The sequence below is a fragment of the Populus euphratica genome, unplaced genomic scaffold (genome assembly GCF_000495115.2).
Source record: "Populus euphratica unplaced genomic scaffold, PopEup_1.0 scaffold69.1, whole genome shotgun sequence".
Classification (NCBI taxonomy): domain Eukaryota; kingdom Viridiplantae; phylum Streptophyta; class Magnoliopsida; order Malpighiales; family Salicaceae; genus Populus; species Populus euphratica.
In genome coordinates, this window is record NW_011499947.1 from 169,861 (window position 1) to 197,524 (window position 27,664).

At 34.5% G+C, this 27,664-nt stretch overlaps 3 protein-coding genes across 9 annotated transcripts; all 3 read left to right on the plus strand.

The window, feature by feature from the left end:
* Window positions 1–2,353: 2,353 nt before the first annotated feature.
* On the plus strand, window positions 2,354–7,002 carry LOC105137649 (probable inactive receptor kinase At5g58300). Of its 5 annotated transcripts, none has more exons than XM_011043457.1 (3): window positions 2,354–2,961; window positions 4,287–5,628; window positions 6,089–7,002. In XM_011043457.1, exons 2-3 carry the CDS (start codon window positions 4,347–4,349, stop codon window positions 6,715–6,717), a joined length of 1,911 nt encoding a protein of 636 aa, XP_011041759.1. In that variant the 5' UTR covers window positions 2,354–2,961; window positions 4,287–4,346; the 3' UTR covers window positions 6,718–7,002. The 5 variants fall into 5 exon arrangements, with proteins under 5 accessions (XP_011041759.1, XP_011041761.1, XP_011041762.1 ...); XM_011043459.1 differs by lacking the exon at window positions 2,354–2,961 and adding an exon at window positions 3,003–3,485; XM_011043460.1 differs by lacking the exon at window positions 2,354–2,961 and adding an exon at window positions 3,528–4,105.
* Window positions 7,003–14,443: 7,441 nt separating this feature from the next.
* On the plus strand, window positions 14,444–17,852 carry LOC105137651 (ubiquitin-conjugating enzyme E2-17 kDa). 3 transcript variants are annotated; one of them, XM_011043465.1, is made up of 5 exons: window positions 14,444–14,543; window positions 14,737–14,843; window positions 15,048–15,175; window positions 16,132–16,236; window positions 17,407–17,852. In XM_011043465.1, the coding sequence occupies exons 2-5, from the start codon at window positions 14,774–14,776 to the stop codon at window positions 17,548–17,550; spliced, it is 447 nt and encodes a 148-aa protein (XP_011041767.1). In that variant the 5' UTR covers window positions 14,444–14,543; window positions 14,737–14,773; the 3' UTR covers window positions 17,551–17,852. The 3 variants fall into 3 exon arrangements, with proteins under 3 accessions (XP_011041767.1, XP_011041766.1, XP_011041765.1); XM_011043464.1 differs by having other exon boundaries at window positions 14,487–14,637; XM_011043463.1 differs by having other exon boundaries at window positions 14,487–14,843.
* Window positions 17,853–24,829: 6,977 nt separating this feature from the next.
* On the plus strand, window positions 24,830–26,291 carry LOC105137656 (pathogenesis-related genes transcriptional activator PTI6-like). The gene has a single exon (XM_011043475.1). The coding sequence runs from the start codon at window positions 25,026–25,028 to the stop codon at window positions 26,001–26,003; it is 978 nt and encodes a 325-aa protein (XP_011041777.1). The 5' UTR covers window positions 24,830–25,025; the 3' UTR covers window positions 26,004–26,291.
* The last annotated feature ends 1,373 nt before the right edge of the window (window positions 26,292–27,664 follow it).

The window sequence follows — 27,664 nt, forward strand, 5'->3', positions numbered from 1 at the left end:
GATGTTTGTTCATTGCGTGATCATAAAGGTAATGGTTTCCCAGTCCCCACTCCTCGTCCAAATTAACTTTTGACCAGCTGCCATGTCCATGCACACTTGTTTCCAAAGCTTCCATGTCTCATTTCTACGTTTTCTTATTCATCTGTTGCAGCTGTATAATCCCATCCATTTCTTTGGTCAATTCTTTTAAAAATCAGGCAACAAAACTTCCAATTCTCTGCCAAGCTGGGAGGATAATTCCTTCCATGCATCTTGTAATGTGTCATATAACCTTGATGCATACGTACATATATAGGGACAGGAGAGACTTGGAGATGTGATTTAATTAATTTTGAGTTTTATTCTCCCTTTAATTAGCTGTTAATTATTGATCTGCAGGGAGAAGTCATTTCTTTTTTTATACCACAGTATGTACGATAAAGTAAAGAGAGTCAGTCCCCAGATGGCAATCATGAACTTATTCTTTTATGAGAGTTGATTAGACATCATAATTAGGGTTGGAAGTTAGTTTCCATCCATGGATTCTTTTAGATGGGTTCTCGCTAGCTTGTGGTTAAGGAGTAAACTTCACTGGAACATTTAAAATATGCAGCAGCAGGCAAAACATGATTCCAAAATCCATCACTGGCATCAATTATGACTCCAAACATTTTATCGACCAGATTTCAAAGCAAAGGCAACGTACTCTCTTTTTTGTCATAATTTTTTACATTAAATATATTTACATAAAGATCTGCAGCTGCATGTGTACGTGGAAAAAAAAGAGCATTGAAATTGATTTGGTGGGGGTGGTTGGGCTTGATAACAAAAAAACAAAAAAGAAGAAAAAAAGAAGGTAGAGAGTCGTTGGAATTTGATCTGTATTTTCTTCACCTTCCCAAACCCTGTCCTTGTAGTTTCTCCAAGGTCTGTCCATCCATTCTACCTCCAAATTTCAAGTGTTCTCTTTAAATTAATGCGTACTGTTCATAGGACAGCTCAATAATTTATTTGGCTAGCTTTCAAGTATTCTTGATGACAATAACAAGAAGAAGAAAAAATTAGTTCATGGAACAATAGTGGAGAGGAGACATAATAATTTCATTGAATTATGGGGGAAAACCGAGGGGGCATGAAAGAGTTAGAAATGTACGTAGGGCATTGTTGTTGTAAAGCCATTAATTGTCTGCATAAAAACTCGAGTTTGGTTCATGCAATATCTGTAGTGAAGCTCTTTTTCAATGGGTTTGAACATGTATCCCTTGGCATCTTACTTTGAATTTAAAGACTTTATCCTTTTTCAAACCTGAAACTCTCTCGAAGTTGCAAAAGTATATTATAGACGAAGAAGGAAAAGAGGACAGGAATCTAATTTATTTATTTTCCCATGAAATATAGAATAATATAGTTTTTTTTTTTGTTCTATTAGAACAATGTGAAATGTGAGGATCAAAGCAATCTAATAGATGTTTATGAGTAGTGTTTTGATACTATTTTATTTATACTTAATTGAATTTAAATACTATTATTCATGCATATTCAATCCATTATATGATGGGAGATATAGATTTTGATTGAAATTCAAATATCTATTGAAGTGTTCATTATCTAACACTCATTAAAGAACCTTTTATTTGAAGAAGTATAAGCACATTTATTTTTATATTTCAAAAATGTTTTTAAAAAAATCAAATTTTTACTGAAAACTAAACTTTATAACATCCTTTGAAAATATCTATAAAAAAAAGATCTGCTTGGATTTGATATTTAGTTGATCAATATAAATTATTTTAAGAAAATCTTAGTTAAAAAATGGTAGAGAAAACCTATAATTCTTTATAGTTAATTGTATATTGAAAATATCATAGTTAATCAATATAATTTCTTTCAAAAGATCTTTTATATATATATAAAAAAACTATAATTTTTTAAAACTTACTTTTCCATACACAATCATAAAAACTTCTGGGATGCGAAACACGCACCCAGCACATGACTTGGCGAGGAAATGTTGAATTGCCTGCGTAGCAAATGGTGGTGAAAAAGCAGGTAAGTCTCCGCAGGCCAATCCCCACCAAATTCTTTATTATCATGTTTTGGTGAGAAGAGGAAGGGGAGGGAGAGAGCAGTTGCAATTTAGAAAAAAGAAAGAAAAAGTCTTTGCATCCAGGCTTGCACTTCTGACGCCTATCCATGTGGCCAGGCATCCTTCCACAGACTGTAACCCTACAGTGGCATAGTTGTGATTATGACGTGAGTGAAGCGTCGACCAAGAGTGAGATAAACATCTCCTCAACTCCCTGAATCTGTACAGTGAAGTGGCTTTCTTTGGAGTTGATTAATTTAAGGTATGAGGTTGATTATGTAATTGTCCTTGATAAGTCAAACTCTCTCACTCTCTCTCTTCCACTCTCTCCTCTCTCTTTACTGTAACTGTTACAGGGACTAAGTGTCTAACCTCTTAATTCTCTCTTGCTTCTAATCTTTCCCTTTCGCCTTTTTTTAATTCAAAAACAAGAAATTTGCCTTCTTTTCCACTCCTCAACAAGACAAACAGTAGTAGTCATTTGCTCTCACTTTTTGTTTATTTTGTCTTAAGTAAACTCAAAGCTTAAAGCTGCTGCCGCTGCCGCTGACTCTACCCTCTTAAATGCTATGCTAATCTTGGGCTAAAAGTGCTCAACTATTAGTTGGGTGCGGAATCAAATCCTCAAAGTTTGTGAATTCCTATGTTGCTGGCTCATTGTCCAAAGATTACTCATTTCAGCTAATTACAACATTCATGCTGGATCTAAAGCTTCTCTCTTTACTGATTCTTGATATGCTGGAAATGGGTTTCTTCAGTTGGTTGGTTCTTTGGAGGTTTCAGTTATAGTTTCTCCATAAAGAGAGTGAGAGAGAGCTGGAGAAATGGCAGCTACTGGGTTCAATTATCAAGGCATTATTTGATGAGAGAGTCTTCCTGCATGCTTCTTTCTACAGGTTCACAATTTTGCCTTTAATTCTTTACTCTTCTGTTTCATTAATCAAGCTCTTCAAGGTCTACCTGCATTATTTATTTTTTTACATTTTGGGCATTTTCTTAAGCTTCTAGATCTGTTTCGTTTTGAATATTGTTTGTTGATTCTCACAAGAAAGTCAATTTCTTATCTAATATGAGGAAACTTTTTGGTTTCCAGATTTTCAAGTGAGTTTGTTGCAATGTTTGTCATACTTGTGTTTGCTTTGGATCTCTTCGGGATGCTTTTTAGGCTTGACTAGTTTCGATTTGTTTTCTTTCTTTTCAATGCAAAGAATCCACCTTTAGTTGTTCAACAACTCTAGCTAGCATGACTTTAAATTGCTTAATTGCCATTCTGTCCTGTAAAATTTAGCAAACTTTCTCGTTTCTCCATGGCTTCTTTCTCTCTTCAACTTCAACAAGTGCTGTACCTTTGTTATGTCCTTGAAGCCTAACTCTTATCCTTCAAATACTTGTAATGTAGGATCTTACTGTGATATTTCTGGTATAGAACCAAACTTGGTCATTCTCAAAGCCTTTGGATTCTTTTTTTATTTTGTTTTCTTTAATTAATTAGCATGTGGTTGTAATTTGCTTTATCTGATGGTCTTTGATGAGCAAAAGCATGTGCTGCCTTTTTATTTCTCACCTTTTTGTTGTTTATTTATTTTTTCCTGTTGGTATTGGGTCTTTCTCTATGCCCTTTGGCCATCACTATAGAGAATAAGTATTTCATTTGGGAAGCCCCGGAATGTAATGGAAAAGAGTTGTTCTTTTGCTTGCTTTATTCGTTTTGTGATATCTTTTGCCTCTTGCTTTTGGATGGTGTTACCTTTTCTATTTGCCCTTAGCATTTCTTTAGATACTGGATGAAACATAAAAGTGAGGAGTAGTAGAAAAATTTATCTCAACTTCTCTGGCAAGAGAAGTAATGATCAATCAACAGCTTTTTAATTTTAGATCTTCGTATCTTTAATGGCTGAAGTACAGGACACACTTGCTGTTGTTTTGGGTGCTTAGCAGACAAGACCGCTGTAATCATAATATGAACTGGAAAACTAAGACGATTCAGATTTAAGCTTAATAGCAACACATGAAGTTTTCATTTGATCGATGCATAGCAAAGTGAGAAGCTCTTTATGTGAGAGATTGCTACCCCATGAGTATTGCATTTGAGAATTTTGTCTTTTTTGCTGCAATTAGCTTGTGATATAATGGGGATGCTTATATTCTTTTCTTGTAAAGATTCATGAATTGCCTTATGTTGGCTGTCTAATGCTGTTTTCTGGTTTCTGTGCTGAATCAGGGAAACAGAAATAAGTGAAGGGCCTCTATTTCCATACAGCAAGTCCAAATCAACTCCCCCATGAAGATCTTCCTGGGTTCAGTTATTTATTTCTTTGTCATCCTAACCATCATTTTTCCTTTTGCTTTTGCTGACCTGAAGTCAGATAAGCAAGCTCTTTTGGACTTTGCTACTGCTGTACCTCATTTAAGGAAGCTCAATTGGAACCCCGCTTCATCGGTCTGCAATTCTTGGGTGGGTGTCACTTGCAATTCGAATCGCACTCGTGTGTCTCAACTGCGACTCCCTGGAGTTGGACTTGTGGGTCGTATCCCACCAAACACTCTTGGTAAACTTGATGCCCTCAGGGTTCTCAGCCTCAGATCCAATGTCCTCGAAGGTGATCTTCCTTCTGAGATTACCTCTCTTCCATCACTCACGAACCTCTTCCTCCAACATAATAACTTTTCCGGTGGCATTCCAACCTCCTTTTCCTTGCAGCTCAATGTGCTGGATCTCTCATTCAATTCTTTCGCAGGCAACATTCCTCAAACATTAGCAAATTTAACACAACTTATTGGGTTAAGCCTCCAAAATAACACACTTTCTGGACCCATACCTGATCTTAGTCACACTAGGATCAAGCGTTTGAATTTAAGCTACAACCATCTTAACGGTTCAATTCCAGTATCTCTTCAAAATTTCCCTAATTCATCCTTCATTGGAAACTCTCTCTTATGTGGACCTCCTCTCAATCCTTGCTCCCCAGTCATTCGTCCACCTTCTCCATCTCCTGCTTACATTCCCCCACCAACAGTTCCACGTAAGCGAAGCTCAAAAGTGAAACTGACAATGGGAGCTATCATTGCCATAGCTGTGGGAGGGTCTGCTGTTCTGTTTCTTGTTATTTTAACCATCTTGTGCTTCTGTTTGAAGAAAAAGGATAATGGCGGCAGTAGCGTGTTGAAAGGGAAGGCAGTTAGCAGTGGAAGGGGCGAGAAGCCCAAAGAAGAGTTTGGAAGCGGGGTGCAAGAACCTGAGAAAAACAAGCTGGTGTTCTTTGAAGGCTGCTCTTACAATTTTGATCTCGAGGATTTATTAAGAGCTTCAGCTGAAGTTCTAGGAAAAGGTAGTTATGGCACAGCATACAAGGCTGTCTTGGAGGAATCAACTACAGTTGTGGTGAAAAGGTTGAGAGAAGTGGTGATGGGGAAGAGAGACTTTGAGCAGCAAATGGAGAATGTGGGGAGGGTTGGGCAGCACCCAAACATTGTGCCACTTCGTGCTTATTACTACTCAAAGGATGAGAAGCTTCTAGTGTACGACTACATCCCTGGTGGCAGCTTATCCACGCTTTTGCATGGTACGCCTTAAGCTCTAGTAATGAGTCTTAGAAGTTGCTTTAGAAACTGATGAATGATGCTTTCACTTACTTTTATTTTACACTACAAGAACATAGGTATGACCGGAATGGCGATAATACTATGAAATATTTTACACAGTGCGACTATTGTTTACCAAATTTACTTTCCTCGCAGTTTTTGACCAGCCTTTTGGATACAATAACCATTTTCTGAGGTCCTACATGGAGGATTAGCTCAGTAATTATTTATCATGCCAGAGAATGGCACTATGGATTTTGTCATTTTTCAATCAATTGTGTTTGGACAAGCTGTCCATGTTCCTAGAAGAGATGATTCTAGGAGGTCATTTTCCATTTTGCATCAATCAACCTATACTCTTGGCAGTTAAATTCAGTCAGGCATGGAATTTAGAACTGTTGATTCACTAATATCCTAAACTCCATTCAAATATGACAACAGCGAACAGGGGAGCTGGCAGAACTCCACTAGATTGGGACTCCAGAGTTAAGATTGCCCTTGGAACTGCTAGGGGAATTTCACACCTGCATTCAGTTGGCGGTCCAAAGTTCACTCATGGAAATATCAAGTCGACAAATGTCCTCCTTAGCCAAGACCATGATGGTTGCATCTCTGATTTTGGCCTAACCCCTCTTATGAATGTACCTGCTACTTCATCTCGGAGTGCAGGTTATCGTGCTCCTGAGGTGATTGAAACTCGTAAGCACACTCATAAATCAGATGTCTACAGCTTTGGTGTTGTCCTCCTTGAGATGCTGACTGGGAAAGCTCCAATCCAATCACCAGGACGTGATGACATGGTTGATCTCCCTAGATGGGTCCAATCAGTTGTAAGGGAGGAGTGGACAGCTGAGGTTTTCGATGTTGAACTGATGAGATACCAAAACATTGAAGAAGAAATGGTGCAGATGTTGCAAATTGGAATGACCTGTGTAGCAAAGGTGCCCGACATGCGACCTAACATGGAAGAAGTTGTTCGAATGATTGAAGAAATCCGGCAATCTGACTCAGAGAACCGGCCATCTTCTGAAGAGAATAAATCCAAGGACTCAAATGTGCAGACTCCATGATTGACTAAATGTTGTTGCTGCTAGATTTCAGGATCAAGATTCAAAATGTTCTATGAGCAACTGCCTTGAAAGGTTTCTGGAACATTTTTTCCAACTTATGTGTATGTGCAGCATCATAGAGTGTGAATTTGTCTCATGTTTTTCCTTTGTTATTGTGTAGTATTGCTTTGATTTTCCATTTTTTAGTCTGATTAGGTGGAAACCTCTTGATTCGTTGTAAAATTTAATTCAATACTGTGAATGAATTGATGACTTGAATCAAGAACACTGCATTTTTTCTGCCTTGGCTGGTGAATGTGCTTCCTTTTTTATGTTGAACACCATCTTAGCCATCTCCATGAAAATGATGAAATTAGCCATCTCCATGAAAATGATGAAATTAGCCATCTCCATGAAAATGATGAAATTAACGGCGGTTCTCTTTGTTAAAATAATTAAGATCAAACATAAAAGAAAAGCTAAAATTTTGATTCTCTTTATTAAAATAATTAAGATCAAACATAAAAAAAAAAGCTAAAATTTTGAATAATCTATATGTTATGAGTGCTTATCTTTAACTTATATAAAAGAAAAGCTAAAATTTTGAATAATTTATATGTTATGAGTGCTTATCTTTAACTTAATTACTGATAAAAGTATATATAGGTTAAATTGAAAATAATATTCTACCTTTAATAGATAAAATTACATAAATATTATTTAACATTTTTTCTCAAACTCATGATGCGACAGCTACAAGCATCAAGAGATTGTCAACCAGAAAACAAAAACGAGAGATAAAATGCGTCTTGGTAAAGAAATCTGCAATCTGCAAGGAAGAAGGAACAAAAAGCAAAGCAATGGTGCCATATTTGAGATGATGACGAGTAAGATTACAATCGATCTTAATGTGCTTAGTTCGCTCAAGAAAAACCAAGTTATGAGCAATCTGAATAAAACTCTGGTTGTCACAATACATAGGAGTAGGATGAGAAAAGAAAACTCACATGTCAGCAAGTAACCAAACAATTTCTTTGGTAGTAAATGTCATGGCAAGATATTCTGTTTCGGTGGATGATTGAGAAACAATAGATTGTTTCTTACTTTTCTAAGAAATAAGAGAATCACCTAAAAAGATACAGAACCCAATAACGATCTGTGGGATCACTACCATGATCAGTGTTAGAGTATGCACGCAACTCCAAGGAAGAGGTGGATGAAAATAAAAGACTGAAAAAATGTACCCTGAAAATATCGTAAAATACAAAGAACAGCTGCCCGATGAACAGTAGTAGAAAAAGCAACAAATTGACTAACAATATGAATAGCATATGAAATATCTAGATAAGTAATGGTGAGTTATACCAAACTCCCAACAATAGTGCGGTATAAAGTAGGATCTATCAAAGGTAAACCATCAGAAGAAAAGTACATTGCATTAACCTCAATGGGAGTATCTACAGTTTTGTTATCAGTAAGTCTAACCCACTCAAGAATATCTACAACATATTTCTATTAAGAAATAAGGTAACCTTTAAGTGAGTATGCTACCTTAATACCTAGAAAATATCGAAGATAACCCAAATCCTTCATTTCAAATCGTCTAGCTAACTATATCTTCAAAACTGAAATACCATCAATGTCATCACCAATAATAATCATATCATCAACATATAAGACAAAATGATATGACCTGCATCGGTGCACTTAATAAAAAGAGCAGAATCATGACTGCTAGAAACAAAGCCATGACACGAGATCACAATAGAGAATTTCTCAAACTAAGCACGGGGTGCTTGTTTGAGACCATATAATGCTTTCTTAAGCTTACAAACATATCCAAAGTACGAATCAAAGATCTCCATTCAAAAAGATATTTTTAACATTAAAATGAGAAATATGTCACTGACGAATCGAAGTTACGACAATAAGAGTACGAATAGTAGCTATTTTTGCAACTGGAGTAAATATCTCCTCATAGTCCATACCATACTGTTGAGAGTATCCTTTTGTAATCAGCCTAACTTTGTATCGCTCAATAGACCTATCAGAATTAGTTTTGATTTTATACACTTAACGACAACCAACAACACTCTTATCAGGAGGTAGAGGAACCAGATCCCAAGTATCTATTGACATGACTAAAAGATTGATGTCTTCTCTCAAGTGCAAGAGTGTCGAAGTAATAAATAACCTGGCAAGACCGGGGTCGAACCACAAGGAGGTTAATTGTACAAATTATAAAGAGCAATAATAAACAACAACAATAGTAATAATAACAATAATAATAATAGGAGAGAGTGAACAAGATAACAAATATAAAACATGTTAGTATCAAACATTAAAGTCCATATTAAGTTTACATTATACTTATTCTTACACCATTAGTGTAACCTTTTCACCTTGACATAATTAACTTAGCTAGACATAATGAAAGAAAGCAAAATAGATAAACAAAATAAGAACATAAAAGTTAACTAAGTAAAGGAAAGGAAATGAAAGGCATAAACTTAATATTAATGAAAACAAAGCATAAAAAATACAAAGAGAGAAAGGAAGAGCATGATCTTGATCTGGAAACCAAGATGCCTAAATGCATGGCAAATGCCTCCTTTTATAGGCCAAAATTGGGAACTATTGATTTGATGACTAATTGATAAGTGGGTGACCAACTTTTGACTTGGTGACAATCCTTATCTTCTCTTGTCTGCCCAAAACGTCATTGATAACGTCAAAACTGGAGCCAGTTGCAAACATGAAAGTTGTAGGCAATTGTCTCAGCTTTCTTGTGTAAAAATTTCAGCTCATTTGGACTTCTAGAACTCCAGATATGGCCAAAATACCGAATAGTGCTCGGGCTGGAAGACAGATTCGGGCTTCTTTGTTGTTGCTACAATTTGGACTTGATAATGGCCTTTTTAGATCTTGGGCTCCATATGAAAGTTGTAGGCCTATGTCTTACCTTTCCATCCATATAAATTGGACCTAAATCTGAGATATATAGCTCCAGATATGACCCATTTACCGAACAGTGTTCCGGTTTGGATTGCACCGACATCTCTTTTCTAAGTTTGGCCATCTCTTTATCCTTGCAATTTAAGTTCTTCAAGTCATCAATCAATCCTTTCATTTATGTGATAGGCCTGCATTAAAAATAGACATTTACCATAAATTAAAGGTATCTTATGTTATTAGATATATTATTATAAAACATGCTTTGGTTAAGGAGTTATTGATACTTCAAGTGCAAAATGATGATATAAAACCATGATAAAAATGCACTTTTAAGTACTAATCATCTATCTTATACAAAGCAGAAAGTTCTTCATCCATAGCTTGCTGCCAAAGCGAATCAAGAATTGCCTTTTTATAGGAAGAGGGCTTAAAGCGACAATGAATAGAAGCTAAAAAGAAAATAAATGATGAACAATAATAAGAATAAGCAAAATTTGGTAATTTTGTGGACTTACGAATACAGATGGACTAACGTGAAGGTGGATCCACAATCTCAGATGAAGTTTGAGGGGCTGTAGATGAGAATAGAGCTTCAGGTATGCTCGAGAGTAAAGTACCAATATCTGCAAAGTTATGAGTACAAATTAATCAAATATGAGGAAAGGTATCATTACTGGAATCCTCAGAAAAAGAATCTATACGAATAAGATCAGATTTAGTCAGGCTATGAGTAGTGGATGGAATAGAAAAGAAAAGTATATGCTTAAGGAAGACAACATGATGAGACACATAAAGTTTTTGAGTTATTGGATCAAAACAACGATACTCATTTTTACATTTACCATAACCCAGAAAAACACAAATAGTGGATTGAGATGATAGCTTACTATGTTCTACATGAGGACAAAGGACGAAGAACAAAACAAGTACAACCAAGACTTTAAATGAGGAATAATCAGGGATATACCCATATAACTTTTCAAAAGGAGATAGACCCGAACTATGAGAAGATGAAATTATATTAATCAAACTTACAACAGTAAAAATAGCTTCTCCCTAAAACTCACTAGGAACAAAATCAGACAACAAGAAAGAACGAGTAGTTTCAACAATATGCCTATGTTTTCTTTCAGCAATACCATTTTGCTTAAGAGTATCTGTACATAAAGTTTAGTAGATGGTTCCATCTAAGGCAAGTAATTAGCAAAATTTATTAGAGGTGTATTCCCCACCTAAATCACACCTAAAGCATTTGATTACAGTGGAATGTTGAGTTTTGATAAGAGCTCGAACAGCAGAATGTATCTCAAAGAATTCGGGACAATGTTTTATTAAATAAACCTAACAATAATGAGTATGATCATTAATAAATGAGACATAATATCGAGACCCTCTTTTTATGGCAACAAGAAAAGGTCCTCATACATTAGAATAAATCAAATCAAATGGTGAAGATGAAACAAAAATACTTTAATTAAAAGGTAAAACGAAAAATTTTGCCAGTTTACATCTACTACAATTAGAAATGTCACAACTTTTCAAATTTCCTGAAGCTCGTATGGATGTTAAAAATCTTAAATGAGAAAACAAAATATGACCTAAACGGGAATACCATAAAAAAAATAGAAAATGAAAGACTCAAACGAAAGGAAGACAAATCAACAGTAGTAGTAGCAGTGGCAGCAACAGCAACAACTGACACTTTTAACTCATCCAAAATATATAGTGCAACAACAACTGGCACTTTTAACTCATCCAAAATATATAGTTCATTCTTCATACAATCTGTCCCAATCAGCTTTTGAGACTACAAATTCTATACACAACAAAAAAACCCAGAAAACATGATTAAATAATCACCAAAATCACATATTTGGCCAACAAATGCAAGATTCAAGTTGAGTTTTGGAATAAGATAACCATCAGGGAGAGACAAGTGAGGTGTGACAACAAAACCAACACCTGTTAAGGGCATAGAAGTGTCATCAACAGTCATAATAGAAATGGAGGATAGAGGGGACATAAAGGAAAAAGATGAGGAATCTAAAGATATATAATGGGAAGCACCAGAATCCAAAACTCTTTCGGAATGTGACATACCTGAGGAACTATGAGGCAATTGATATATAGAAGAAAAAACAGACATTGCTTGTGGTTGTAAGGAGAGAAACTTCTAGAATTGCTTAGCCAAAGTATTAGGATCAGTAATAAAGCCTGGTAAGCTACCGCTGCAGTATTGTGATGTGGTGGTTTATAAACCTGAGGTGGTCTATGAGCATTAGATTGTAACTGATCGCCAGATTTCCAAACTTGATTCTACTGTCTCAACTTAGGACACTGAGCCTTCCAATGACTTTTCTGCTTATAGAAACTGCACTCATCGAAGTCAACCCTTATATAAGGCTTGTTCTGATGATTAGAGAATGGCTTAAAAGATACTGCTAATACAGAAGAATTTGAAGCAAAAAGAATTCTCTTTTCAGAATAAGACTGAAAACTTATTTCTTCAACCAAAAACTCACTAACAATAGAGTCAACAGAAGACAGTGGAGAACGATGCAGAATTGAACCTCTAAGTCCTTCGAAATTACTGTGAAGTGCTATTAAAAACTATAACAATCATTGATGCTCTCTACGTTCAATATAAGCACCACATGCTTTTAATTCTGCCGATTTTATAAGAGCCAATTAATTTCAAAGATCTGTCATGGTAGAATAAAACTCTTAAATACTTATATTTTTCTGGTAAAGAGTTCGTATGTCATTCTCTAACTAATACTATTTTGTAAAATTTGATTATGTGAATAACCATTACAGATGATCTTAAACCTCCTTTATTGTCTCATATTTTGCCAACTGTGTACCTATAAAATGCTTAACAGAATTGTTGATCTAAGTAATGATCTTTGCATTGTTTGCTTTCCATGCATCTATCGAAGCAGTATCTCCTTCATCAGTATTCTTAGGTACCACATAAGTTCCATTGACATATCCCCATATCTTCTTACCCTTAAGAAAATTTCTCATTACATAACTCCAATACGAATAGTTCTTCCCATCCAACCTCACTCACAGACTAAAGTGAATCATCTCTTTCAGTAGCCATAATCAACGATCACAGAGAACCAATCAACAATCACAGAGAACCAGAATGCAAAACCAACGGAAAATCAAAATACCAAATTGCAGAAAATAAATAGAGATTACAGAACTAACAAATATCTTCTCAAAATTATATGATTACTTCAAAACACAAAATAAATTTACACAAAATAAATTTATAGAAATTGAGCGCAAATACCAAATTGCAAAAGCTGAAGGGAATATGAAATACCAAAATAATTACAGAAACTGACGAAATACCAAATTTTGCAGAAGCGGAAAATAAAATCTCACTCCAAAAAAATTATGAGATTAAGTCTGTGCTTGAAATTAAGTCTTATTCCATAAAATCAGCTCTGATATCATATTAAAATAATTAAGATCAAACACAAAAGGGAGGCTAGAATTCTGAATAATTTATATATTATGAGTGCTTAGCCTTAACTTAAATATAAATAAAGTATATATAGGTTAAACTGAAAGTATTATTCTATCCTTAATAAAAAAGACTACATAAATATTATTTAACTCTTTTGATCTGCACTTGAAAATCATGATTTTATCAGCAAAAACGTGACAAGAGCAACTTTTGACTACTTGAGATTATCAAACATCAAATTAACACATGACAAGCTATTCTAATTTTTAGTCAGTAATATGTCAAAGCCGAGGAGTTTATAATTTGGATTTGTATTCAACAAAACAGGGCATTGTTCAGTGTGGTCTCTTCCTTTAAATGGTTTGTTTGTGGTGTTCTCATGTCTTGGTACTACTTATTAAGTTTTATAGTTCAAATTTTGATTAATGCTTCTTAACTCTTCTTTCCCTTCTTAACTATAAAAAAAAAACCTTACAAATTCATCAAGAAAAAGATATATAGAAAGCTAACTCGAGAAAAGCATATGGCAAGAGCAAAATAATTAAGACAAATTTAGCTCTCAAACAACAGACTATCAATATGACTTTGTAATTATAATCATTTGGCATTATATTACGAATAATAAAAATAAAACTTATTATAAATAGAAGTTTTGTTCGTATCTTTTAATTTTTTAATTTTTCCAATTTAGTAGAATCATAATTAGAATTGAATTCTATTTTTAAATTCATAAATAAAATAGAGAAAAAAATAAAACAAAATGAAATGAAAAATATTAGATACTATGGATTCAGATAATTAACTATATATTATTGGATTTGAATTAATGATTCATGGTCGCGTAAAAATAATATCCAAATCATTAAATTAAATATGTTATTTACCATAAAAAAAAATGAAAGAAATGAAACTCATTTCTTAAGAGTGTTTATTTTTTGTGTTTATATTTTTGAAATTTTTCTAATTTTTTTGTTTTAAATTGAAATTTTTTGATAATTTTGATAATTTTAATATATTAATATTAAAAATAAATAAATAAATAAAATTATATTATTTTAATATATTTTCAAAAAAAAAAACACAATTAAAAAAACAACTTTCTTCTACATCTCAATCATTACCTATGGAGGTGATGCTTTACTTACATTCAACTGGGCTACCATGGTGAACAAAATGTTGCCTGTATGTAATTCATTTAAGGGACTAGAGGGAGAAACAATAAAGAAAAAAGTTCAAGAAAATGAAAAAAAAAAAAAAAAAAAAAGGGGGATAAGAATGCAAACAGAGAGATAATATTGACGGTCATAGAGGATAGCAGTATTAATGGACTTGCATAAAATAAAATAAAGAAAGTGCAGGACGTTGATCGTACGCAAAATTGATGAGATAAGAGAAAATTCTAGAAGCAAAAGTATTTCTCTCTCTTAAGCCAGGCCTCTAATAATTTACAAAGCAACCATCTTTCTCTTCCTCACCTGTCTTTAGATTCCAAAAGTCTTCTCTTGGTTTTGTGCTCCTCTCTCTATATCCTTTGTGTGTGCTTATAGATCTGCTCTTTTCCTCATCTGGGTTGTTTTTCTTTGGCTGTTTTGGTTGCTCTTCAGCGACTCAGTCCAGATTTGATTTTTGGGTTCTGATTCGATGGCTTCCAAACGCATCTTGAAAGAGCTCAAGGACTTGCAGAAAGATCCGCCTACGTCTTGCAGTGCTGGTATGGTTCCTGTTCTTTTCGTCAACTTGATAAAAATCTCATCTTTAAAACTGTTTTTCCCTCTATTGTTACGTTATTTAGTTATGCTGACCCTCTTGCTCTTGAGAGCTGATTTTGTATCATTTGTGGAATTAGTGGTGTAAAAGTTTCCATCGTTCTGGCTTTGTAACTTGATTTTTGACTTGTAAATGGTTGGAATTTTAGGTCCAGTAGCTGAGGACATGTTCCATTGGCAAGCGACTATTATGGGACCTGCTGATAGCCCATATGCAGGAGGTGTCTTTTTAGTTTCTATTCATTTCCCTCCTGATTATCCTTTCAAGCCCCCCAAGGTGATCATTTTCTCTGTACTTTTTTTTTTCGTGTGCGCGCGCAAAGTTCCCTTGAGACCAAAGTATTTACTACATCAAGTTTTTTGGTCTCCTTGTTAGAAAGAGAAGGAAAGAGAAATATGATTCTGCCATACCTTATTTGAACTTCACAAAACTATTGATTGCTGATATTTGTATAAAGGTTGAAATTTGCTCCAGCATAGATGTAGGTTTTGAATAAGTAAAATGAAAGGTATTTATGGAAATGATATTGTGAAGTTCTGGTCAGTGCTTGTTATGAGCATTAATGTCTGATAACTCTACATGCTTTCTATGTGCAAAGCAATGACTGTCAAGTTTTTTTGTTTACTTGTAATATAGAAAAGGAGCTACCAATTTGAGTAAGATCAGAGGGCAGCACAGAAGTAAGAATGACTTTCTAGATAGTTTTTATAATCTTGCATGTTATAGCCAGGATTTATTTTATCATGCTAAAGTTCAAGCCTAAACGAGCTATATAGTTGGAGAACAGCTCATGTTATAGCCAAGATTGTGTGAAATAGAGTTGCTATCAAATATCAATGTCGTAAGGCTTAAATATCATCTTTATGTGCTTTGATGATAGATTTAGGGCTGCACTATTTTTGGAATTTGAATCAATTTAGGCATTTAGATAAGCAGAAAGTGTTGTGCTTTAATGTTCTAGATTTGGTGGCTTATAGTTATGGATTGAATACTTTTGTCTGATGATACATTGGATTACGGTGTTAAATCCTCTAGAATAGAAGCACCACAATTCACAAAAAGTTTGATCAAAGCATAATAAAATATAAGAGATATCTTGTTGCCAATCCCATTTAGTTTGGGCCATGGACTTGCTAGCCTTGATTTGTAAACTGAGTTCGATTTTTCAGTATCTTGTGTTTTTTTCTTTCTTAACTAAACAAATTGATTTGACTCTTGATTATTTACATCAGGTTGCCTTCAGGACAAAAGTCTTCCACCCAAACATTAACAGCAATGGAAGCATATGTCTGGATATTCTTAAAGAGCAGTGGAGCCCTGCACTAACCATTTCCAAGGTTTGATATGACCATTTCTCTTTTGCCTTATTATCCATGTAGGCTTTTGTTGATGCTGAAACACATACTCATCTGATAACTTGATTTGGTGTTCTATGCATATACATCAAATGCTTAGAATCACAACTGAGACTTGAAACCAAAATGATGTGTTCGCTATGATATTGTTATCCATTAAAAATGACCTTTCAGCATTTTTTTATTGAAACAACGTAAATAACATGAAGAATTACCACAAATGTTAGTTTAAACACAGCTTGTACCTAGTTCGGGATTTAATGTTGATAGCAGTTATGCATTGAACAGTCTTTTAAGGTCCTGAAGGTCTCACATCTATGCAAGAGTATGTGCTACCAATAGGAAGGAACTTATGGTGACCCTGGGTCCTGAATAGAAAAGAGAATGACAGTAACCATTAATGATAAGGTCTTGGAAGGCCTGCTAGTAATATTCTTATATGTGTCAATGAATGTAATAAATAATGTCTTGAACTGTGTATGAACACGTTTAATTGCCTATCTGTGCCTTTTATTCGATGTCCATTTACCTCTTGGTGATTAGGGAGAATACCATGGTGCTCTGCTAATAAAAAGTTTCACACAATTGGAATCAGGAAAAAGAGGAAATGTAGAAGGGTCACAGTTTCTGATTACATTAGCCCTAATTATATTGCTTTGTGAATTAGGCCTTCACAGAATTGAGATTTAGACTTTTGTATATTGTGTTTGATAGCTGTTTCTCTAACACTTACTGGTGTGAGCTTGTTATTTGATTGATGTGGATATGGTGGTCTTTTATTCCCCTACTTTTCTGAATAGGTATTTCTTCTGACCCTGTTTGGCCTTCCTGAAACCAAAGTGAAGAAAAATTACAAGACTTTGGTAACAAAAATGGGCTCCTTGTAAGAAGATGATGTGAGAGAAAAATTGATTGGAAAGAAAATATTTCTTCAACAATTGTTTCTCTGATGCTACTTGATTTTGGTGAAAAAATGAATAATGTAACCCATTCCTGGACACGGTTGGGCATCTGGCGCATTCCAAACAACACTTGTTGAGGTGTTTTTGGAATAGTAGGATGAAGTTGTGCATTTTATTCATTCATGCAGAACAGTCTAGAATATTTGTATTTGTGTGAAGTGTTTAACAGCAGCTTTGTTTTTCAATCCAGGTGCTGCTATCTATATGCTCTCTGTTGACCGACCCAAATCCCGATGATCCTCTTGTGCCTGAAATCGCTCACATGTACAAGACTGACAGGGCAAAGTATGAGGCCACTGCCCGTAGCTGGACGCAGAAGTATGCGATGGGTTGATGCAATGATGCAGAAGAATCTATTTAGCAAGTTTTAAAGATTTCGTTATCCAATGGTTCACATATTGTTAGGTGAAAGGATGGAGGTATTCGAACTTCAAATTGTCTTTTTCTTTCTGGCTTTTAAATGCAGAGATTTGGGAAGAAACTGGTCTGCTAGTCTGTGAATATCTATTTGAAGGCATTAAAGGGGGGGTTGCATGTAATGTAATGCTGCTGTTGTTGTTAGAACTGGTAGCTTGTTTCTTTGCATTCCATGCTCGTATTTGAATGCTAAAAGTGTTAATCCTGATATACTTTGCCGAAGATTAGCATTCTCGATTCATGATGCTAAAGACACAAGTACAGGCAAGGTTTACCAATCTAACCTTCTTGGCACCTTAAAGCTTTGATGTCTTACGAACCAATGATTGGCCCATTTTTAGAACAAGCCCTAGTTCTTCCTTGTTTTAATGATTTTCCTTGCTGAAGTATGTATTTTAACATGAAAAATATCGAGACCATCTAAAGGTGTCCTAAAACCAAGCAAACCCTTGCTGCTTTCTTCACTCGCGTATTTCAGCAACTCGAGTGTTTCCTGACATGGCTCCTTAACACCTCTACTAGTTGGGGGGTTGATGACGGTGAAGGACAAGCACAATGGATACGTAGTGGGATTAGACTAGTATATCTAAGGTGGCGCTGGAGCGACGAGCACATCTAATTATTTGATTGGGAAAAAGAAATGGAAAACGTGATTAAGATGGGCGATCCAGAGTAGGATTAAAGCCTCACATAAACCCGTCATGTCGTTGTGACAGCCATAAGGTGGCAAGCATATCCATCATAACAGGCGTTGAATACTGTTCTTGACTTAACAATTTAATGACATAAATTTGTGAGGTGCATGTTTTTATTACCTGTAAAAGGCAGGTCATGAAATAATGGAATCCCCCAAGAATCATTTGGTAATATTGTTGGAAACCTGAGATGTATTGTTTAAGAGGAAAGAAACTTAAAGCATCATCTTATTACTTAGTTAAGAAGCAAAGAGGGCCTCAGCGAGAGCTCCAATGCATAATATTATGAGTGCTCCAGACATGCAAGTTGTCTGCCTGGGGTTGAGCCCATCACCCTTTGCTTCCTCTCCAAGCGAAAGGAAGCCTACCAGACCTCACTACCATTAATCTTCAACGCCCTTCGTTTTATATAATTATATAAGCTGATAACGACGTAATCATCACTTTTATATATATGTAGTTGATTGTATCATTAATTTATTTCTTGCCGATATATATCTTCCTTGTTTTATAATTTGAGACATGGTTCCGAAAGGGATCGATGTCAATAAAAATGAAGCATCAGAGATTTGGTACTGTCTGCAGTGAAGAGGGATTGAAGAGAATCCCATGATTGAATTTCATAGTCAAGAACCATGTTGGAGCTTCTCGTTGCAATCAATTGCAAACAAGTAGAGCTGCTGCCTTCAAAGGGTTGACTCCAGTGTTAGCTAGACCGTAATCTTATAGATGTATGGTCTGTATATTAGAACATGAGTTAGGGAGACTGAGTCAGTGGATTTGGTTAACGTTACTTCAAATCAAATGATTATGATGGAGAAAGGATTTAGCTGCGTTCAGTTTCATTGTAGATATTTATAGCAAAAAAAAAAAAAAAAAAAACAAGAAGGAGGAAAGAGCGAGCAAAAATCTTCTTGTATTGTTTGTAGCCGTTCTTAAATTAATTTTGGTGCATGTCATATCGATATCTACTGTTTCAGAGTCCAAACTAATGTGTATTTCGTAGCAATATACACGCACTTGTCTTGAACTAATTCCTTTTTTTGTCGCCGGCCAAGATATTTAATAATTTTATTATAGAATATTGAGACCTTATATATAAAAAAATAAAGAAGAAAAAAGAAAATAAACAGCAGGAGCACAGCACTAGGGTTGCAACTGGTCAGTATTAGTTTATTGACCACACTCTTACTGTGGCTTGAATCATTTTTATTTTTTTAATGTAATAAACAATATTTAGATTATTATAAACTTTCCAGGTTCTTTGTATATAATAATTTGAACTGTGAGAATTTCAACCTGACTATTTGCTTAGCTTTAAATTAAATAGTGTAGAGTTTATCTCTCCTTACCTTATTTATTTGTTAAGTTCAAAGAAAAAAATCAGATACTATTTCGTAGAGATTATCTCTCGTGACCTTATTTATTTGGCAGGTTCAAAGAAAAAAAATTAAATTAATAATCAGATACTATTTCCTTAGCCTGAATTTTAAATTAAATTGTGTAGAGATTATCTCCCGTGACCTTATTTATTTGACAGGTTCAAAGAAAAAAAATTAAATTAATATTAAATGATAAAATTAAATAAAAATCACATATTAAAAAATAAAATGATAAAAAAACTAAAACACATGTTAAAAAATAAAATGATAAAAAAACTAAAATAAATAATTAAAAAATCATATTAAATAATGAAATTCGATCCAAAAACACCATTAAACAAAAAAAAGGGCCAAAACAACTTTTATTATATGATAAAGAAAATACAAATTAATTTACCATCAAACTAGTATAGAGAAATAAAATTAAATAAAAAATAACAAATTATAACCCCCGACAAACTCAATGTTGAAGGATGAAATTGATTAAAATTAATTATAAAATAGGATCTAAAAAAAAAAAGTCAACTTGGGTTAATCTTTCAAACTCATGACCCAAGTTCTAAAATCAAAATTACCCTCTAAAAGGCAAATCCAAAATAATCATAAAGTCAAAAAATTATGAGCAACAAAAAATTGAGGAACTAAATTAAAAAGGAAAGTTTTAATATGACATGATTTTTTTTAAAAAAAACAAGTACCAATCAAAAGAATAAGGATCAAATTTGACATAAAAATAAAATGAAATTAAACATTGAGGGATGAGATTGAAAAAAATCAATTAATAAAATGACTAAAAATAAAATAAATAGCAATCAAAAGAATGGAGACCAAATCTAATAAATGAAAAAAATCGAAGGTTGATGAAATTGAAAATAAAATTAATTTTTTAAATTATTTCAAATAAAATTAATTTTAATAAAAAAATAAAAATCAAAAGTAAATAAATACACAAGTTGAAATGTTGCTTTGAAAATTTAAAGGGTCATGCACAGAGATTGAGGAGGTGAAAGAAAAGAAAAAACACCATTGGTGCTAAATTGGAAATTCATTGACCACACATATCATCAAAGATAATGGGTGTTAAGACGATTTAAATATCATAGTGAAAAGTTGACATTTAGTTATTGAGCGATGCTACATATGTCCTTTGAAGAGCGTGAGTATAGCCCATGTTTTTCAGCATACAACACACATACTAATTACTTTTTATTTTTGAATAATATTTTTATTTATTAAAATACTAAATTATTCATTAGCTATCTCGATTATTTTTTAAAAAAATACAAAAAAAAATCTGGATACCAATTAAAGAAATTTTAGTTTGAAGGGTAATTTAATTGAAATAACCCCTAGTTATCAAATTATTTTTTTTTTGTTTTAAAATATAAATTGATTGTTTTACTATGCAAAAACATATTATGTGAAAAATATAAAATTATCATTTTATTATTTTAATTCACACCGCAAATGAGTCTAGAGCTAAAAATATTTATTGCTATAGTAATTCCTCTTACCCTTCTTGTTTCTTTTAAATATTTATATTATGATATATGGGACAAATATAGAAATGATATAAATATATTGGTTAAAGAAAAATAGAGCTATAATATAAATTTATTTATGGGACAATCTTAAAATAAATTTTTGTAATTGGAGAACCATGTCTTTTCCCATAGAATAATCAATTCTTAATTGCTTATGAGCTCGGCCCTAGCCATGGGGCAGTTCGAGTATGGAATATTAGTATCAAAGGGTTAATTAATTAATAGGGTGGTTGTGATTTTCTTCATGATTAAAATTGGGACGCATGCATTTATTTATAATGATACCATCCCTCCTTAGACTTTATGAATCCCTTTTTCCTTTACATAAATTGTAATTGATTAATATAAGAAAATGTCGGTCCATTTATGATGATGAGCCATATACCCTTCAAATCCCAGAAGCTCATTAAAAAGGGGTGTGTGTGTGTGTGTGTGTGTGTGTGTGTGTGTGTGTGTGTGTGTGTGTGTGTGTGTGTGTGTGTGTGTGTGTGTGTGTGTGTGTGTGTGTGTGTGTGTGAGAGAGAGAGAGAGAGAGAGAGAGGGGAAAAGGCAAAGCAAAGCAGGAAGCAAGTGAGTGATCATAATTACTCGACCTCGGTGTGAAATGTTGAGTTCTGCAGATGGGATTGGTCGTTGTGGTGGGTTCGTGTTAAATTACTGTAGTTTGAATCTGGTGAAGTAGCTAGCTACCTAACCCTGCTGCTGTCTATCATGTCCTCCGTTAGCTACACAATTATCATTGCCATGGTTGCATCTGGTCTGCTTCTGCTGTGCTACGTACGAGTCTGTGGCCCGTCAATTGCTCTCTAACTGGATAGACGAAGTCTTGGTTAATTTATTTTGTTTAGGGCTTCACAATGATATGACAATCCTTCACACATCACCTTCAAATTCATCGCTTAATTTGCTGCGTTTGAAGATTCATCATTGCACTAGAGTATTTATGAAAATTACCTTGTAGGGTAACTAAAGAAATCAAGTTAAAAAGATTTTATTAGAAGTGGATATTTTTTCCAACATTTTAAAAATATTTAATTCGACTCTGACTCTTGGCATAGGCGGGCTAGTATCTCCTTACTATATAATATTTAGCCGATTAGAGTGTACCAGTGACCAGGTAGCTAAACCTAGTACCTTAACATGAATCTTCTAAATTTAAGGTATCCTCAGGAAACATTTGATAGGCATTCTATCCTGGGGGTGTTATTCCGTAGTTGGCATTTAAAATGTGATGTAAATTATTAATTTTTTATATAGTGAAATCATTTTGACATGATGATTTTAAAAATAGTTTTTTTAAAATAATAATAAAATATTTTAATATATTTTTAAATAAAAACTATAAGATTAAACAGCAGTCACTGCTCTAATCTCAAGCAATGATAACTTCCAACTTCTCTATCAAAGTCTTTAATTGCAATATTTTCCATAAAACTGAGACCTAGCTAGTCCATTCTTGCAAGAGCGAAACTGCACACACCCGTACGCATCCCTTGTCGCCAATACAGTAATTTCCTCCGGTTTCCCTTCTTTAGAATCATGAATAGTTCTGCACATTTCTCTCTTAATGTGAGATGGTTTATTAGGATATGTTTGTTACTGTGCGGTTTGAAAAGGTCAATTAACAAAGAAAAACCTATAAATTACAGTTTTCTTTAAAAAAAAATGAATTTTTCAGTAAAATATATATAAAAACTGTGCTGAGTTAATAGATTAAACATCTTAAATTTATGATCGGGATAAGATTGCAACGACAAACCGAGCCCTTGCTTCATCAGTTGTGCTGTAGACTTCAATTCCCTTGAATGCAAAGGAGGGATGGGTCACCTTCTCCCATGAATTTAGAGCTACCATAAATAAAGCAACACCCAGCAAGCTAGCAACTAGCTAACACTCCATCCGGCCTTCCACACAGTATGGGAAAAGTCAGGTCGTGTTTGTTTTTTGAAAAATTATTTTTAAAATATTTTTATATTTATTTATTTCACACAGTATGGAAAAAGTCAGGTCGTGTTTGTTTTTTAAAAAATTATTTTTAAAATATTTTTGTATTTATTTATTATTAAAAAAATTAGTCAACAGAAAATATTTTTCGGTCAATAATAAATACTTTCCAGTCAACAAAAAATACTTTTTAGTTAACGAAAAATATTTTTCAATCAAAGAAGAATTTAACTTGGTTTTCAGAAAAGTGTTTTCCTTTCTAATTGTGTTTGTTTTCTGAAAAGTAGTTTCTGAAAAAACACTTTCCAAACTTTCTTGTGTTTATTTACTGTTATGAAAGTTGGTAAACGGAAAACACTTTCCAGTTAAAAAAAATTGGCTTGATTTTCAGGAAAGTGTTTTCCTGAAAAATTTGGGAGGAAAACACTTTCTGGAAGTTGTGAAAAATTTAAAAATATCAGTATTTACTGATTATATCAAATTTAATCCTCAAACTTTATTTTTATTATTTTGATTATTATTTATTTTATTTGAGAAAATTTATGAAATTATTTTTTTTCAATTTCATTATTATTTAACTTTTTAATTTGTAAGATTTATTTCTTATTATTTAAATAAACTTGAAAAAAATAAAATATTAAAAAATTATTTTTCAGTTCATTTTTAATAACATAACCAAACACCGGAAAGTATTTTCCAGTTTATTTTTTATAACACTACCAAATATTAAAAAATACTTTAATTTTCAAGAATTTATTTTTTCTAAAATTTATTTATTTTTAATTTAATTTCTTTTAAAAATAACTTTCTTAAAATAGGGTCTCTGGATTCGGAACTTCATATATAAATAAGAGAAGAATTGAATAAGAGCTTGGGATCAAGGGGTTTGTTTTTTTTGTGGTCTCAGGTTCGAGTTCTTGGTTACTTATATAATGACCACTGAAGGTTTATAGGTCGTTAACTTTAGGACCCGTAAGATTAGTCATGATGCGCGCACGCTGACCCGAATAAACACATTAATTTAAAAAAAATTAAATAAAATGAATCATCATGGTAAAAACAGAAAAGAGAGTGACGTGGGTCGGGCTGGTTCAAAGAAATTGACATGCAAGATATAATCCTCTTTACACGTCAACATACAGCTGGAGGCAGCATAAGGCTACTGCCCCATTGCCACTAGTAGTGGACGTGCTACTGTGCTTAGCTCCCGTTTCCAATATGACATGACCCCTTTCCCCACCTCCCACGACAAAAACAGAAGACACTGCCCCATTGCCACCAGCTTCCCCTAGGCCAGGTGCCCCCTCCGTGAACTATATATACCCCCGCGCTCCCCCGCCTCTTTCCTGCTCCACTTCATTTCCTTGCTTCTCTCATTGCATAAATTCTCTCTCACCTCTCCTCGCTCCCTCACACCCTGAGAGGGTGAAGAACGCTGAACTCGCAGCAAGACGTTATTCTTTTCTCGTTTCCCACTAAAAGCTTCACACCCTTTTCGCCGTTCCAGGCTAGCCAACTTCTTCGTGAAATCCAGAAGTTGCTGCTCCACAAAGCTAGCTCTAGCTTAACCTTCCCTCTTTCGTTACTGTGTTTATAATTACACCTTCCAACTCTCCAGATCCAATTAATTAAGTGGCTTCCTTCACTCTTCTTCAGTTTTTTTGTTCATCTTTCACTTCATTCATAAGCCAAACAAACCTAACTAGCTAGACCAGCTTGAGCTGGTCAATACACGGTTTTGGCTGTATGTCTTCACTCACTTCTTGATCACAAACCCAACCCTTGCTACCACTCTTTCATCTTCTATCCCCCACTACATCATAACCCATGCTGATCTCCAACCCCAACACCATGTCCGTACAATCAAAAGTCAAATTTACTGAAGACGTATTCGCCACTAAGAAGCTCATCAAGAACCACCACCACCACCAGCAGCAGGCGCATCCTTCTTCAAGGATCCGCGGCCAAAGACTTGTTAGAATCATCTATACCGACCCTGATGCCACTGATTCCTCCAGCGACGAAGGAGAAGAACAAGAACAGGGGAGGAGGTTTGTCAGGAGAGTGAATAGACAAGTGAGCGAGATAAGATTGCTAGAGCAGGAGACAACAGCACCAGGAGCTCCTTCTTCGAGAACTTCAAATGATGATCATCGAGACCCAACAAGAAAGAGACCTTCTTCAAGACTACCGGTATCCGATGTCCCTCGCCGGAAAAAATTCAGGGGTGTCCGTCAGAGACCCTGGGGAAAGTGGGCTGCCGAGATCCGTGATCCGACCCAAGGGAAACGGGTCTGGCTTGGCACTTTCAACACTGCAGAGGAAGCTGCTACTGTCTATGACAGAGCTGCAGTGGATCTAAAAGGTCCTGACGCCGTCACCAACTTTCCTACTCAATCCTTTTTGACGGTGAAAGCTAACGTCGACGGTCCAAGTGAGGTCCAGTGCGAGTCATGTGACTCACCGTCTAGCAGTGGTGTTAACGCCATGCCATCACCCACGTCAGTCCTCCATTACGAGGAGGTGACGCCGTTCGACCCTGTTTTGACCGAGAAGGCTAAGGTCATCGACGATCACCGCGAGTCATGCGAGTCACCGTTAAGGTTATCGATGACTTCACCAACGTCTGTTCTTCGATACGAGGAGTTAACGCCGTTTGATAGCTTGGCTTACGGTGACGTTGACGCTTTTGGGTTTAAAATTGACGTGCCGTTCGGCCTGCCGGATTTAATGTTGCCGGGGAAATTCGTTGACAAGGAAGAATTCGTTGACCTTGACGATTTCTTGGTGGAGGCCATTTGTTAAGAAAAATGTCTTCAAGCGTGTGGTAAAATAATCAATTTTGTGAAAGGTTTAGGGAGTGTATTGTCATTGACACTACCCAAGCACGACGTGGCATGTTACGATTAGTGTTTGAAGGCGTTAAGAGGATAGAAAGGCGCCTAATATGGATCGGAATACCCAAAGTGCCCCCGTGTTTGATGTTAGGCGTCTGGTTTGATTAGTCAAACTACGGAGTGTAATTGTAAAGTGGAGTATTAATTAATCCATATTTAGCAAATTATATGGAGATTTTGTCCCTTGTTGGTATTAGTAAGGATTTTTGTGTACTCGATTAGTATTATTCTTAATTTCTATACAGCACAAGATGTATTAGACTTATGTTTAAATATTTATTCCATATAAAAAAAAAGAAGCAAGATTTGAGTCTTAATAAATACTGCGTGGCATGAGATTTATTAGGCTTGTTGAATTGGATAATTTAATTTGGATTCTATTATAAGAGAGTTGATTTAGATTCTATAAAGTGACCGGCTCCTTTGTTTGTATTTTAGATGTGCTCTTTTCTTTTTCTTTTTTTTCTTTTTGGAAATGAGAATAATGGTTGGATTACTTGCATGCCACGCCAAGCGTTGAAGACAAGGGAGATTTTTATTAAATTATTGTAATTATAATATCTAAAGCCATGGTTTAAACTGTACTTAAATACAAAGAAAGAATTACGGGTCCATTAATTGTTTTATGCTTTGAGTGAATCTTCTTCTCCCTTATGTTTCGACAACTTTTGCGATTAACTTTTAAGAGGATAGTTTTAAAATAAATCATAATTTTTTATGATTAAAATTTTAATAGAGAATTTTTATTGAGATTCGTATAAAACTGCAATATTTATTCATTAATTATATGTTCTTCATTTATAATTAAAGTAAAACACAGTTTCAATACTAAATTGTTACAATTTCAAACAGATCCCAGCATGGCAGTGATTTTTTAAGTAATATTTTAATAAATAAATTAGCACGATTTCAAGAATATTAATTCATGGAGAGGATGGAGTAAAGCTTGATGCCAGGGCATGCATAAGTAAATTGTTACAATTTCAAACGGATCCCAGCATGGCAGTGATTCTTAAGTAATATTTTCATAAATAAATAAATTAGCATGATTTCAAGAATATTAATTCATAGAGAGGATTGAGTAAAGCTTGATGCCAGGGCATGCATAATATCGGACACGTTTTTGAAGGTGGGAGCCGCCAAATGTCTGAAACAAAAAAAAATGAAATCGTCACTTGATGAGGTGGTGGGTTTTTGTCGGATTTTATGGCTCCATCAGGATTTTATTAGTCTCCAAGTTGCTTGCTTTGCCTCGCCTCGCTTGTCCTGCTTATCCTATCCCTAGCTAAAGATGATGCCGCCGGGGAGCCTGAAAAAGAAAGCTACATTAATATCTCTATATCTGCGGTCTTTTCTTGATGGGGAACAGGCACGAGTTTGGGGCAACCAGTTGTTTATTTTTATCTCTTTAGTTGCATTATTTTGCCTTCACAAAAAACTCATAAAATAAAATCTCCCACGTATGTAATTATGTTTTTGAACCTACACATACGAGGGCTTAAACACATAAATGCACACCACCTTCTTTAATTTAATACCATGCTAATGAATTGTGGATTCATTTTATGT

What these genes read in the sequence shown, in the direction of transcription:
- LOC105137651 (XM_011043465.1), top strand. Translation starts at nt 14,774, where the DNA reads ATGGCTTCCAAACGCATCTTGAAAGAGCTCAAGGACTTGCAGAAAGAT. An exon ending in GCCTACGTCTTGCAGTGCTG is followed by an intron (nt 14,844 to 15,047) that starts GTATGGTTCCTG and finishes TTGGAATTTTAG; the next exon opens with GTCCAGTAGCTGAGGACATG. An exon ending in ATCCTTTCAAGCCCCCCAAG is followed by an intron (nt 15,176 to 16,131) that starts GTGATCATTTTC and finishes TATTTACATCAG; the next exon opens with GTTGCCTTCAGGACAAAAGT.
- LOC105137656 (XM_011043475.1), top strand. Translation starts at nt 25,026, where the DNA reads ATGCTGATCTCCAACCCCAACACCATGTCCGTACAATCAAAAGTCAAA.
- LOC105137649 (XM_011043457.1), top strand. Translation starts at nt 4,347, where the DNA reads ATGAAGATCTTCCTGGGTTCAGTTATTTATTTCTTTGTCATCCTAACC. An exon ending in CTTATCCACGCTTTTGCATG is followed by an intron (nt 5,629 to 6,088) that starts GTACGCCTTAAG and finishes ATATGACAACAG; the next exon opens with CGAACAGGGGAGCTGGCAGA.